Here is an 11796-nt window from a genome sequence, read left to right on the forward strand (position 1 = left end):
CACATGCCTGTCCTCCCAGCTACTTGGGAGGCTGAGGCAGGAGAATTGCTTGAACCCGGGTGGCGGAGGTTGCAATGAGCCAAGATCGTGCCACTGCACTCCAACCTGGTGACAGAGTGAGACTCCATCGCAAAAAAATAAATAAATAAATAGGGAATATTATCTCTTCACAGAGATGTCATGAGGATTAAACAAGAGGCACAATGGCACTCAAATCATGGTTCCCTTCCCTCCTTGCTTCAGTTATGAAGACTTTCAAAATAAGAGCCAACATTTTTGAGTGCTTGTGCCAAATACTTCACTTACATTATCTTGTTTAATCCACTCAAAACCCCAAGAGTTCAGTACAATAGTTATTCCCATTATATAGATAAATAAGTTGAGACTTGAGAAGTTAGGTGACTTACCCCAGGTTTGAACGTTTCTTAGTAGAGTTGGGATTTGAACTTAGCTCTTTCTTTATTCAGAGTCCAATTTTGTAACCCCCATGGCACCCTGGCACTCAGTAAGACGTGGTCTAAGACAATGAATGGACATACTGTCCACAAGAAGAACAGGAAATCACTTAAGAAGAAGCCAACTATAGAAGAGTTGTGGAGGAATGCGTACACCTCTCAGGAGGGATGAAGGCTTTGTAAATGGGATGGAGCTTTTCTAGAATAATCTAGAGATGTTCTACAGCCAGTGTGGTAGAACTGTAGCCCCTTTGGGCCAGAGAGGACAGCTGCCCTGGTGAAGGAGCACAGAACCTGACCCACTGTGCCTCAGCTGTGGGATGCTGGCTGGGCCCTTCACCTCTTTGAGTCTCAATTTTCTCATACACAAAACAAAACAAAAAAATAATAGTTCAATCTCTGAGGGATTTTGTGATGATCAGGCTCATTCACTGATTAACTGATTAATTGGTTAATGCGTTCATTCCCTATGTATGTTTTGGATATTGACTGTGTGTCAGTCATTGTGCTGGGAGTGCAAAGAAAGCTAAGATGTAGTCCCTGACATTGAGATACTTGTAAATAACATCATCCATGTGAAAATGCTTGGTAAATTGCAAAGCGTCATATAAATAATACTTAATAGCATTATCTCCTTGGTTGGGGGTAGGGAAGGAGGAGGAGGAGGACATGCCCCAATAAAATAGTTAAAATACTCTTTATAGTAGTAAAAACTTGTTGTCAACACAAATGCCCCATGACAGAAGAATGGCCAAGCAAAGAACATTCCAAAACTCTTAAATATGTTGGACCCTCATTCTTCCAAAGTAAGCATAGCTGTTTGGAAACATGGATTGTTTTCTCTTTGGGGCTTGATCTGTTTGGTCTATTAGAGATGACAGAAGCAGAGGAGACAATCTCCCTGCAGAATGTTGATGACAGTTCCAGAAAGTGTTTGCAAATCAAACTAGCATGAGATGGTGTCTAAGCCTGGGTCTGAACATCAGTGCAATGATTGGAAAATGGAAAACTATCAGTCATGTAACTGAGTATTTCATCTGTGAGATTACAACCAACCAATTAGATTTCACCTCCTGCCCCTGCCCACTGATTTGGGGGTTGTCTTGTCTTTGGGTCCCCACTGCCCTACTGGGTGCGTGGTCTTCACTCTGCTTTTCATTTCAGACTACATCAATCTGTTCAGCACCAAGTGTCACGGCTGCGATTTCCCCGTGGAGGCCGGCGACAAGTTTATTGAAGCCCTGGGCCACACCTGGCATGACACTTGCTTCATTTGCGCGGTATGTCTCTAGCTTAGGGCTCTGGCTTTCTGAGAAGAGGCAGGAGGGAGGAAGTGGGAACCAGATGACCACCCTCTACATCCCTTGCCATGCTAGCTTTCTGACATCCTGATCATTTTTAAAAGCTGGCAGACACCATGATGCCTCGATACATCACAGTCGAACAAAGTTTCATTCCTAATAATTATTTATAAGCCAGTGTGGCTTTGTTACTTTCCATTTCGTTAAAGACAACAGAGTGTCCCAGGGTTTGGCAAACCAGCGGCTTGTCTCGCCAGCAGTGTTGTCAGTGGGCAAGAGCAGCAGATGATGCTTGGCTTTGAGAGGGGCAGTTGACTTCCCATGGTTATATGTCACTTCAGATATGATGGAGTGACTTGAGGGTTTTCCTCTCCAAATTGTTACCCCAAACACTAGATTGGAGCTGACTAATCCTATGAAAAGCTGAGACAGGGTTTCTCTTGGTAGAACCTTTGGAAAGCAAGACTGAGTATCATTTTATTTTCCTAAGTGGTCCTTTCTTGATACATAGCTGCCAGGAGATAAGCCCTGGATTAACTATTAATTGTGTGCTACTTATTTCTGCTGAACAGCCGGGTCACTTTTAGTATGAGATTGGCATTTTCCTTCTGAAGGTTTTGGCTTGGGGTGGGCACATGACGGTGTGCCTACAGGCATTTAGACTCTGAGGGAGAGGTAGGAAACAGTCATCCCTGAGAAAGCCCCCTAATGTCAATCTGTCATTGACTAATCTTGATTTCAGAATTTTTTTTTTTTTTTTTTTTTTGCGATGGAGTTTCTGCTCTTGTTGCCCAGGCTGGAGTGCAGTGGAGCGATCTCGGCTTACTGCAACCTCCGCCTCCTGGGTTCAAGCAATTCTTCTGCCTCAGCCTCCTGAGTAGCTGGGATTACAGACACATACCACCATGCCTGGCTAATTTTGTGTATTTTTAGTAGAGAGGGGATTTCACCATGTTGGCCAGGCTGGTCTCAAACTCCTGACCTCAGGTGATCTACCCGCCTCAGCCTCCCAAAGTTGTGGGAATACAGGCGTGAGCCACCGCACCTGGCTGATTTGGGAAAATTAAGACACCCCTACTATTTTTTTTAACCAGAGTTTCTCAAGGTAAATTTTAGAAATGTATGAAATATCTGTACAGTTTTTACTTGAATAATTTTTATAGACTTATGACATAGGATGACCCTAGTCATAAAGTTTACGGCCATATGCTTTCGGTTCTACACTTTGCTTCCATACCCTGCCATCTGTGGGATGCACTGTATTCACTCTGTGTGTTGGTTTGCTAGGGCTGCCTTGACAAATTACTGCAAACTGATGGCTCAAACAACAGAAATGAACGCTTTCACAGTTCAGGAGGCCAGAAGTCCTAAATTAAGGTGCTGACAGGAGGCCATACTCTCTCTCCGAGCTTCTACTGGTTGCCAGCAATCCTTGGCATTTCTTGGCTTGCAGCTGTGTAACTCCAATTCCTGCCTCCATTATCACAAGGCTGTCTCCCCTGTGTGTGTGTCTTCACATGACATTCTCCTCTGAGTGTGTCTGTCTCTGTGTGGTTCTCCTCTTTTTTTTTTTTTTTTTGTTTTGTGAGGGAGTCTCGCTCTGTCGCCCGAGCTGGAGTGCAGTGGCCGGATCTCAGCTCACTGCAAGCTCCGCCTCCCGGGTTTACCGCCATTCTCCTGCCTCAGCCTCCGAGTAGCTGGGACTACAGGCGCCCGCCACCTCGCCCGGCTAGTTTTTTGTATTTTTTAGTAGAGACGGGGTTTCACAGTGTTAGCCAGGATGGTCTCGATCTCCTGACCTCGTGATCCGCCCGTCTCGGCCTCCCAAAGTGCTGGGATTACAGGCTTGAGCCACCGCGCCCGGCCTTTTTTTTTTTTTTTGAGACAGAGTTTCACCGTTGTTGCCCAGGCTGGGGTACAATGGCACGATCTTGGCTCACTGCAAACTCTGCCTTCTGGCATGTGAATTTTGTGGAATACAGTTCAACCCCTTAACACTCTGATTTTCCAGCTCTTTGAACAGATTCTCTAGTGATCTTTTAGGGTGTTTTAAATACATCCCCTCCAAAAAGAGACAATGGTGTAAATATACTGGCTTTGGGGTCGTCCCCTGCGGAGTTATAGCTCCCCTGTGTCAGGCACAGTACAGGGCTCTCTGAACCTTACATTCAAGCCATGGCTTGTCTAGTCCTGAGGCACTGCCTGCACATCTGGTTACCCAACTTCTGGAAGGATCCAAGAGACTTGGGGAACATCCAGGAAGACAGTGGCACAGAAGGCCTGTTTTCCACAGGCAGGCTGATGAGAGGTCTGTGTCACATGCAGAGGGAATCATGGCAAAGGTGAGTGTGGGTCTGCTCCTGCAAGCCTCGCAATTTCAGCTGAGTCACAACAGCAAAAGTCCAAGAGAGAGACCAAAAGAAGCCGTAAAGCTTGGGGTGGCTCAGGCTGATATTACAAATAAGTTCCAGAGAGTGAAGTCCAGCCTGTGAGAGGCCCATAGCACTGCCCTTTGGAGGATCAGCATGGAGATCATTAGGTCTCCCTCCAAACCAGCCTGCATGGTACTCACTGCCCTGTCAACATATAGCGAAGTGGAACCTGGTTCTTTTTTTTTTTTTTTTTGTGAGACAGAGTCTTGCTCTGTGGCTCAGGCTAGAGTGCAGTGGCACGATCTCAGCTCACTGCTACCTCTGCCCCCCAGGTTCAAGCAATTCTCTGCCTCAACCTCCTGAGTAGCTGGGATTACAGGCGCCTGCCACCAGGCCCGACTAACTTTTGTATTTTTAGTAGAGACGGGGTTTCACCATCTTGGCCAGGCTGGTTTTATGAGCCACCCACCTCGGCCTCCCAAAGTGCTGGGATTACAGGCGTGAGCCACCGCACCCAGCTGGAATGTAGTTTTAACATTGGGAAGAAATCTTTTGATTGGAAAACTTTGAGGGACTTGAGGGATTTTTTTTGTTTTTTTTGTTTTTTTTTTGGTCCTCTTTCTATCACTTCATATTTCCAAATCACTTTTGATGAGCATGTATTTTCCTGTAACTTCCAAAAACTTAGTAAGAGAAAGATCTGGAGTAGCTCTCCCAGCTGATGTGCTGTTTTCTCACCAGTGAGATCTCAGACAGCACATTTTTAGACTAACTCAGTTTACCAAATATTCCTGGCATTTGGGGAGTACAAGAGTGTCCCAGAACAAGTCTCTACCTTGACGGAATCTAGAATCTTGAAAGGCGAGCAAAGCAACAGATGTGAGCAATTCAAAAGTAGAACAGGACAGTACCCCTCAAGTCCAAAGCATATAAAGTGAAGGCTGGGAGCCTGAGAAGTGCAGTGTGAGTCAAGGTGAAAGTTAAGCTTCTGTCTGGCATTGACACTTGAGTTCCAATGGAAAGGGTCTGATCTTAGTGGAGGAAAAATGTCTTACCAATCCCTCTTTTGCTCTAAGTCTTGCCCTTCCCTACTGGTGTGGGTATCAGGAGGGGATAGGCACTGGTATAACTTTTGTAGGCAGTCCTAGGGGCTGCTGCAGCTGGCCTAGTTTATTACCCTAACTCCACTGGGACCTGCGGTCAGCACTGTTCATGGTCGCCACCCCTTTATAGCCAGGCCCTGATGTCACCCAGCCACAGAGCCTGGGGGTTGGACCATCCCTGTTGTCCCCTATGCTGGGTGGGCAGGAGGCCTCCTCCACCATGAAGCACCTTCCATCAAGAAGAGAGTGGGCACAACTCCCTATGATGGTTCCCACCCTCAGCCCCATCTCACCTATGAGCCATATTTGAGGTTCTGTCCCTTTCTCATTTATTGGTCTTCAGTCCCTGGACACCTTCTCTCCCCAGCCTGACTCATCCCAAAGTTCTCACAAGCAACCAGCACTGTCCCAGACCAGGCAGGGTCTCCCAGCCACAGCTGCAGTCATTGGCAGGCTGACTCACTCCAGAGCTGCCTTTCTGTCTTCCCTAAAGCCCATTCTCACCAGTTAGATCTTGGGTGTCCATCTTTTTGCATTAGTCTTTAACACGAGCCTGGTTATACTCAGCATCACTGCATCCACCTGGGATGTTTTCAAACACTTTTGCAGCTCATTGGCTCCCAGGACCCACTGGAAGCCCTGTGTAATCCTAGGTATGAGGTCCCCAACTGGACCATCAGAGCCTTGCACATGGGGCCGGTGTGGTGCCCTTTTCCTTTCCAACTCTCTTGGACTGGATACATGCACATTGCCCCAAGCTCAACTCTGGAGGGTGATTTCTATTTCCTTGGGGGATACCTGTATGTGGGGACTCTACCTGCAGTCCTCCTGATGTCAGTGTCCTGGAGATGGCTCCCAATTCTGCCCCCCAACAGGGATCTTCACTGCCCTCTCCTAGGCTGGGACCCATGCCAGCAAATATGACTTCCTGGCAGACTCTGACATACTGGCTTATTGCCAACCCAGGGCCTAGCTTACATACTAGTAGTCTGACAAACTCAGAGGGCTACCTCTGTACAAACCCATGAACCCAGAACAATTTCAAGTAAACACAGCCCCTTTCTGCTATGGGGTAGGGGAAAAATTAACATAGAACTGGAGTCTTACAGACCTGGACAGAGATTCTCAGCCCTACAACTTACTAGGTCTGCGACTTAAGAAAGATATAGGCGCCCTCTGAGCTCCAGTTTTTTCATTTGTGAAATGGGAGAAAGGCATACCTACCTTGTAAGGTTTTCATGAGAATTAAATGAGCTGCTGTATATAGAGTGTTTGGCATCCTGCTTGGTCCGTGGTAGCCCCCACAAATATTAGTTCTCTTCCTCAGACTATACTCTATGTTGTCATCATGGGGATATAGAATTTCATCTCTTGGGCTGGGCACGGTGGCTTACGCCTGTAATCCCAGCACTTTGGGAGGCCGAGGCAGGTGGATTGCTTGAGGTCAGGAGCTTGAGACCAGCCTGGCCAACATGGTGAAACCCTATCTCTACTAAACTACAAAAAAAAAAAAAAATTAGCTGGATGTGGTGGTGGGTGCCTGTAATCCCAGCTACTAGGGAGGCTGAGGCAGGAGAATTGCTTGAACCTGGGAGGTGGAGGTTGCAGTGAGCCAAGATCACACCATTGTACTCCAGCCTGGGTAACAGAGTAAGACTCCATCTCAAAAAAAAAAAAAAAAAAAAGAAAACAAAAAAGAATTTCATCTCTTTTGTTTTTTGTATATTTCTCTGCATACTTTTCCATATCTTCTTTTTTTTTTTTTGAGACAGAGTCTCACTCTGTCGTCCAGACTGGGGTACGGTGGTGCAATCTTGGCTCACTGCAACCTCGGACTCCCAGGTTCAAGCGATTCTCCTGCCTCAGCCTCCTGAGTAGCTGGGATTACCAGCGTGCACCACCACACCTGGCTAATTTTGTATTTTTAGTAGAGATGAGGTTTCACCATGTTGGTTACGCTGATCACAAACTCCTGATCTTGTGGTCCTCCTGCCTCGGTCTCCCAAAGTGCTGGGATTACAGGCATGAGCCACCGTGCCTGGCCCATATCTATCTTTTTAAATGATGGCATTCCATTGGAAAAATACACCTTGAAAATTTACTGAATCATCTCCCTATTGAGAGAAATTTTAGTACTTTTCAGTTTCTAGTTAAGCACAGGTTGCTTTCTTGTTCTGCAGAGTTGGTTCCGCAGGATAAATTCTCTAGCGTGGCATTACTGGGTTATAGGGTAGACACATCTCAGTGGTTCTTGTTCAACATGGCCAGATTCCCTATGGAGCACTGAGCTCACTCATGTATCTCTAGCAGTGCACCAGTAGGCCTTGTTCCTTTTTGGCATTGCTGATTTTTGATGGAATGCTTTGTGTGTTTTTTTTTAAGCTTTTTGGCTAGAGGCATGTTAGGTTAAAGGTGACAAGCCATTGAAGTTTTTTTGTTTTATTTGTCTTGCTAGATTAATAGGTGTCTAGTGGTATCTCAGGGCAGTTTTTCTTATATTTTTTTTAACTAATCTTCTTCTTTTTTTTTTTTTTTGGTAGAGACAGAGGCTCACTATGTTGCCCAGGCTGGTCTCAAACACCTGGCCTCAAAAAATCCTCCTGCCTCAGCCTCCCAAAGCATAGGGATTATAGGCATGAGCTACTGCGCCTGGCATCAGGGCAGTTTTAATTTGCTTTTTCTTTAATTATTAGTGAGTACAATCTTCTCTGATGTGTTTGTTAGTTTACTATTTTCTTTAGATGTGAATCCTCTCTGTGGTATATTGACTTGTGAACTTGTATTGACTCTTTATACATTTTGGATAGCATGAATTGGTCAGCTTCATAGTGTATATTTTCTCTATTCCATTAAATTTAATTAATTTCATTTGATTTTATTCTGTGTTCTTCAGGAATCTTAGTTTTTATATAGTCCAACTCATGTACTCTGCTTCTGTCGTTAAGAATTCATAGTGGGAGAAATAGGCTGTTGCCTTTTCTCTGCAATGCATGGGGCAAGGCTTTTTCTTTGTTTGTTTGTTTGTTTGTTTTAGACAGAGTCTTACTCTGTTGGCCAGGCTGGAGTGCAGTGGCACAATCACAGCTCACTGCAACCTCTCTCTCCCAGGTTCAAGAGATTCTTCTGCCTCAACCTCCCGAGTAGCTGGGATTACAGGCGCATGCCAACGTGCCCCTGGCTAATTTTTATATTTTGTATTTAGTAGAGATGGAGTTTCGCCATGTTGGCCAGGCTGGTCTTGGACTCCTGACCTCAAGTGATCTGCCTGCCTTGGCCTCCCAAAGTGCTAGGATTACAGGACTGAGCCACCGCACCTGGCCAGGGCTTTTTCTTAAAAGAGTGATTGAAATCTGCTCATGTCCCCCGCCCCATGGGTCTCATGCAGGTCTGTTCTCTGTTCCAGGTCTGCCATGTGAATCTGGAGGGGCAGCCGTTCTACTCCAAGAAGGATAGACCCCTGTGCAAGAAGCACGCACACACCATCAACTTGTAGGCGACTGAGGCCGCCTGTGCTGATGAGGCCCGGAGCTGCTCCTGCTGCTGGCAACAAAGGATTAGGGAGGCTGATGTTTCTTCTGAGGGGAACGGGGAGAGAGAGGAAGCAACTGAGCCCTTTGGAAGTATAATTTTAGGTTTTTTCTTCTGTACACAAATTGTGTATTTGCATAGTTCAGACTAGGAGCCAAATGAAGACTCAGAACCAAGCTAGTTATTAATCTAAGACTGGAATTGTACTTCAGACATTTAGAGCAGAATTCCAAGAACTCAAAAGTGAAAAGCAACAAACAGCTTTTCCAAAGCGATACACTTCCTGCGGTCACCAGAGGAGGACAGAGCTCAGAGCAGCTGTGGAGAATCTGAAGCATTCTGTGGAGTTCTTAAGCGCTCCCCTGGCAAACAAATTGAAGTGCCAAACAGCACTCGCTGCAGGGTATTTTTAGAGTCATAGCTGAGAGCTTGTTAGCTAAGACCCATTGGGCTTTCCTCACCAAAAAAGGAAGTGTTATTCCATTACTAGCGTCATGGAGCTACCTCTGCACATCAGACTTCAGACCTTGAACAAACTTGAAACATTCTAATGGGAGCCCGGACGTCCAAAGAGATGTCTTCTGGGAGCCACTGGGCAATTGCCAGGGCTCCAGGAAGGGCTCTGGCTCAGGTTGCAGACAGCTGAGAAAAGATGGCCCTGTCAGCCACCCTCTCTCAGTCTGAAACATCCAGTGTCCCCAGAAGGCTTAGCTCCTTTTTGAATTGTGATGGGAAAGTAGAATTGGGTCTTTCCAGTTTTGCTCTGTGGTGTGTGAGAGATTTTTTAAAGGCTCTGGGTTGTCTTTGGCCTTTGTTTAGCTTTAAGGGTTCGTTAGCATGAGTGTCCAGTCATGTGCATGAATTTCACCCCAACCTGTGACTGCTCACTTACGATGTCTCCCCCAGTACCCTCCATCTCAAATAGGCTTGGTGGCCTGTGGAAAAGAAGAGAGACAGAGAGACAGTGTCTGAAACAGGATGGCAGAATAGGCTCACATGCCCAAACTCTGGGTGAGGAAGAGGAAACTTACTTTCTGCCACCCTCAGTAAGAACACACGAGGAGGCAGGACCTCCCACCTTCAGGTCTGCACCATCCATTTCAAATGTTCCTTAAAATGCAGCACACTGAGTTTGTACAATTGTGTTAGCTGCTGGAAGGAACAGATGCACTGATATATATGCATTTGCTGTTTTGGCCAATATTTTGAAAATGTATGAGCTGAGTTGATCTAGCTATTATTTAAGTATTTATTGAAGTAGAGGGGTCTTCAAACTACTTTATGATACTAGTGATAGTTTGAGTTAGGTAAGCATCTTAAAGCTGTTTGGTGATAAATAAGGCAGTTTAGATTCTGTGGTTGGAAATAGTGTAGTCACTTTCCTCTTTAGGAAGCCCTGTTAATATACTCATCGAAAACATGGCATTGAAGCAGGCAGTTTGCGTGAATGTTTCTCACTGGAGCACGCTATTTAGGCTCTCTTCCAACTCACTCTATTCTGCTCTTACTCCTGTTTTGGATTTTTCTCTTTGCACGTTTGAAATATTTTATGGGAATGTATTAGAACTCTTTTCTTCTAAGGACTGAGACTTCCAGGGGACGGCCATCTTACTTGAGTGTCTCCTCTCCATTAGGGAGAAGGAAGCAGCTAGCTGTGTCCCTAGCTGCAGGAAGCCCCTGTTTTTTTCCAAGCACGAAGCCACCAATCTCCCCCAGGGAGCACCAGGGAGGGACATGGATGTGCTCCTGCCACAGGGCCCTTCCTACCTTTGGATCTGCGAGAAGGTGAATACAAAGCAGCAGGCAGAGTAAAATCTGCTGGGACTGCCTTGAGATTTGTCAGGAGTTGCAGACAAATACCTTGGAGCATTCTGTTATTTTTGGAAAGTTCAAATATGTCGGGACAGAGAGGTTGCTGACTGTACTGACAGGCTCTAAGTCGTTTTCTCCAAAAACTACCTATTCAATTGTCAGGGACTGGTCTTGAGGAAAGAAAGAAAGAAAAAAAACGTTCCCTAGAATTCAGTTTCCAAAATCTCTTTTTAAAGGTTTTACACACACACGCACACACACACATACACGATCATTAAAAAGTATATGATCGTTAAGAAGAAAAGTGAAATATCTCAAAGGACGGTTTCACCACAGTCCTTTATTGAATCAATTTTTCTACATTTCAGAGCAAGTATAGATTCTGAGGGACTCTTATTTGCCAAAAAAAACAAAACTAGCAAAAAAAAAAAAAAAAAGAAAAAAACAACACTTAAAATGTAGCAGGAAAAGAAGGTAGTTTTGAGTGTGGTTCACTCAGCGTCTGTGAGTCTGGTGTAGTGTCAGGCTGTGTCTAGCTCGAGTTTACATTGTGGATGTCCTACAACACCAAACAAAATTTTTCATAATCCATAGTGGGGAGCACACTTTGGAGCTACAGTTCTTGTCTCCTCATTGTTGACATTAATTTAACATGTATAGGCCAGGCGCAGTGGCTCACGCCTGTTATCCCAGCACTTTAAAGGAGGCTGAGGCAGGTGGATCACCTGAGGTCAGGAGTTTGAAACCAGTCTGGCCAATATGGTGAAACCCCATCTCTACTAAACATACACAAAATTAGCTGGGTGTGGTGGCGGGCGCCTGTAGTCCCAGCTACTTGGGAGGCTGAGGCAGGAGAATCTCCTGAATCCTGGAGGCGGAGGTTGCAGTGAGCTGAGATCATGCCATTGCATTCTAGCCTGGGCAACAAGAGTGAAACTCCGTCTCAAAAAAAAAAAAAAAAAGATAAACACAACTTTTTGCAATGGAGTGACATATCTGCAGCTTATATCTGCAGTGTTTGTGTTAGGAACCTAGCTTTTATAATGGTAACTTTTTAACTCAGTATTCTGGCTTTGGGATTTTTTGTTTTGTTTTGGGTAAGATTTCAGAAGTGGAATGTAGCCTGTTAAAGGTGTGCACAAAAATATTTTGCATGTTTTCTTTTTCTCCTGTGTGAATTCTACTTTTTAGCAAAAATAAAAGCCCCCCAAAGGATGTGCAAATA

The 11796-nt window shown here is 45.3% G+C and overlaps 1 protein-coding gene across 4 annotated transcripts in view; it reads left to right on the forward strand.

Moving 5' to 3' along the window:
• The window catches only part of LDB3 (LIM domain binding 3), a 69566-nt gene extending 57770 nt beyond the window's left edge, over window positions 1-11796 (forward strand). For all 4 annotated transcript variants that reach the window (XM_033209001.1, XM_033209003.1, XM_033209002.1 and 1 more), the window contains 2 exons: window positions 1620-1735; window positions 8635-11796. In XM_033209001.1, the coding sequence (XP_033064892.1) occupies window positions 1620-1735; window positions 8635-8724 (206 nt within the window). In that variant the 3' untranslated portion in view covers window positions 8725-11796. The remainder of the gene's footprint in view (window positions 1-1619; window positions 1736-8634) is intronic.

The sequence above is a fragment of the Trachypithecus francoisi genome, unplaced genomic scaffold (assembly GCF_009764315.1).
Source record: "Trachypithecus francoisi isolate TF-2019V2 unplaced genomic scaffold, Tfra_2.0 Lachesis_group9, whole genome shotgun sequence".
Lineage (NCBI taxonomy): Eukaryota > Metazoa > Chordata > Mammalia > Primates > Cercopithecidae > Trachypithecus > Trachypithecus francoisi.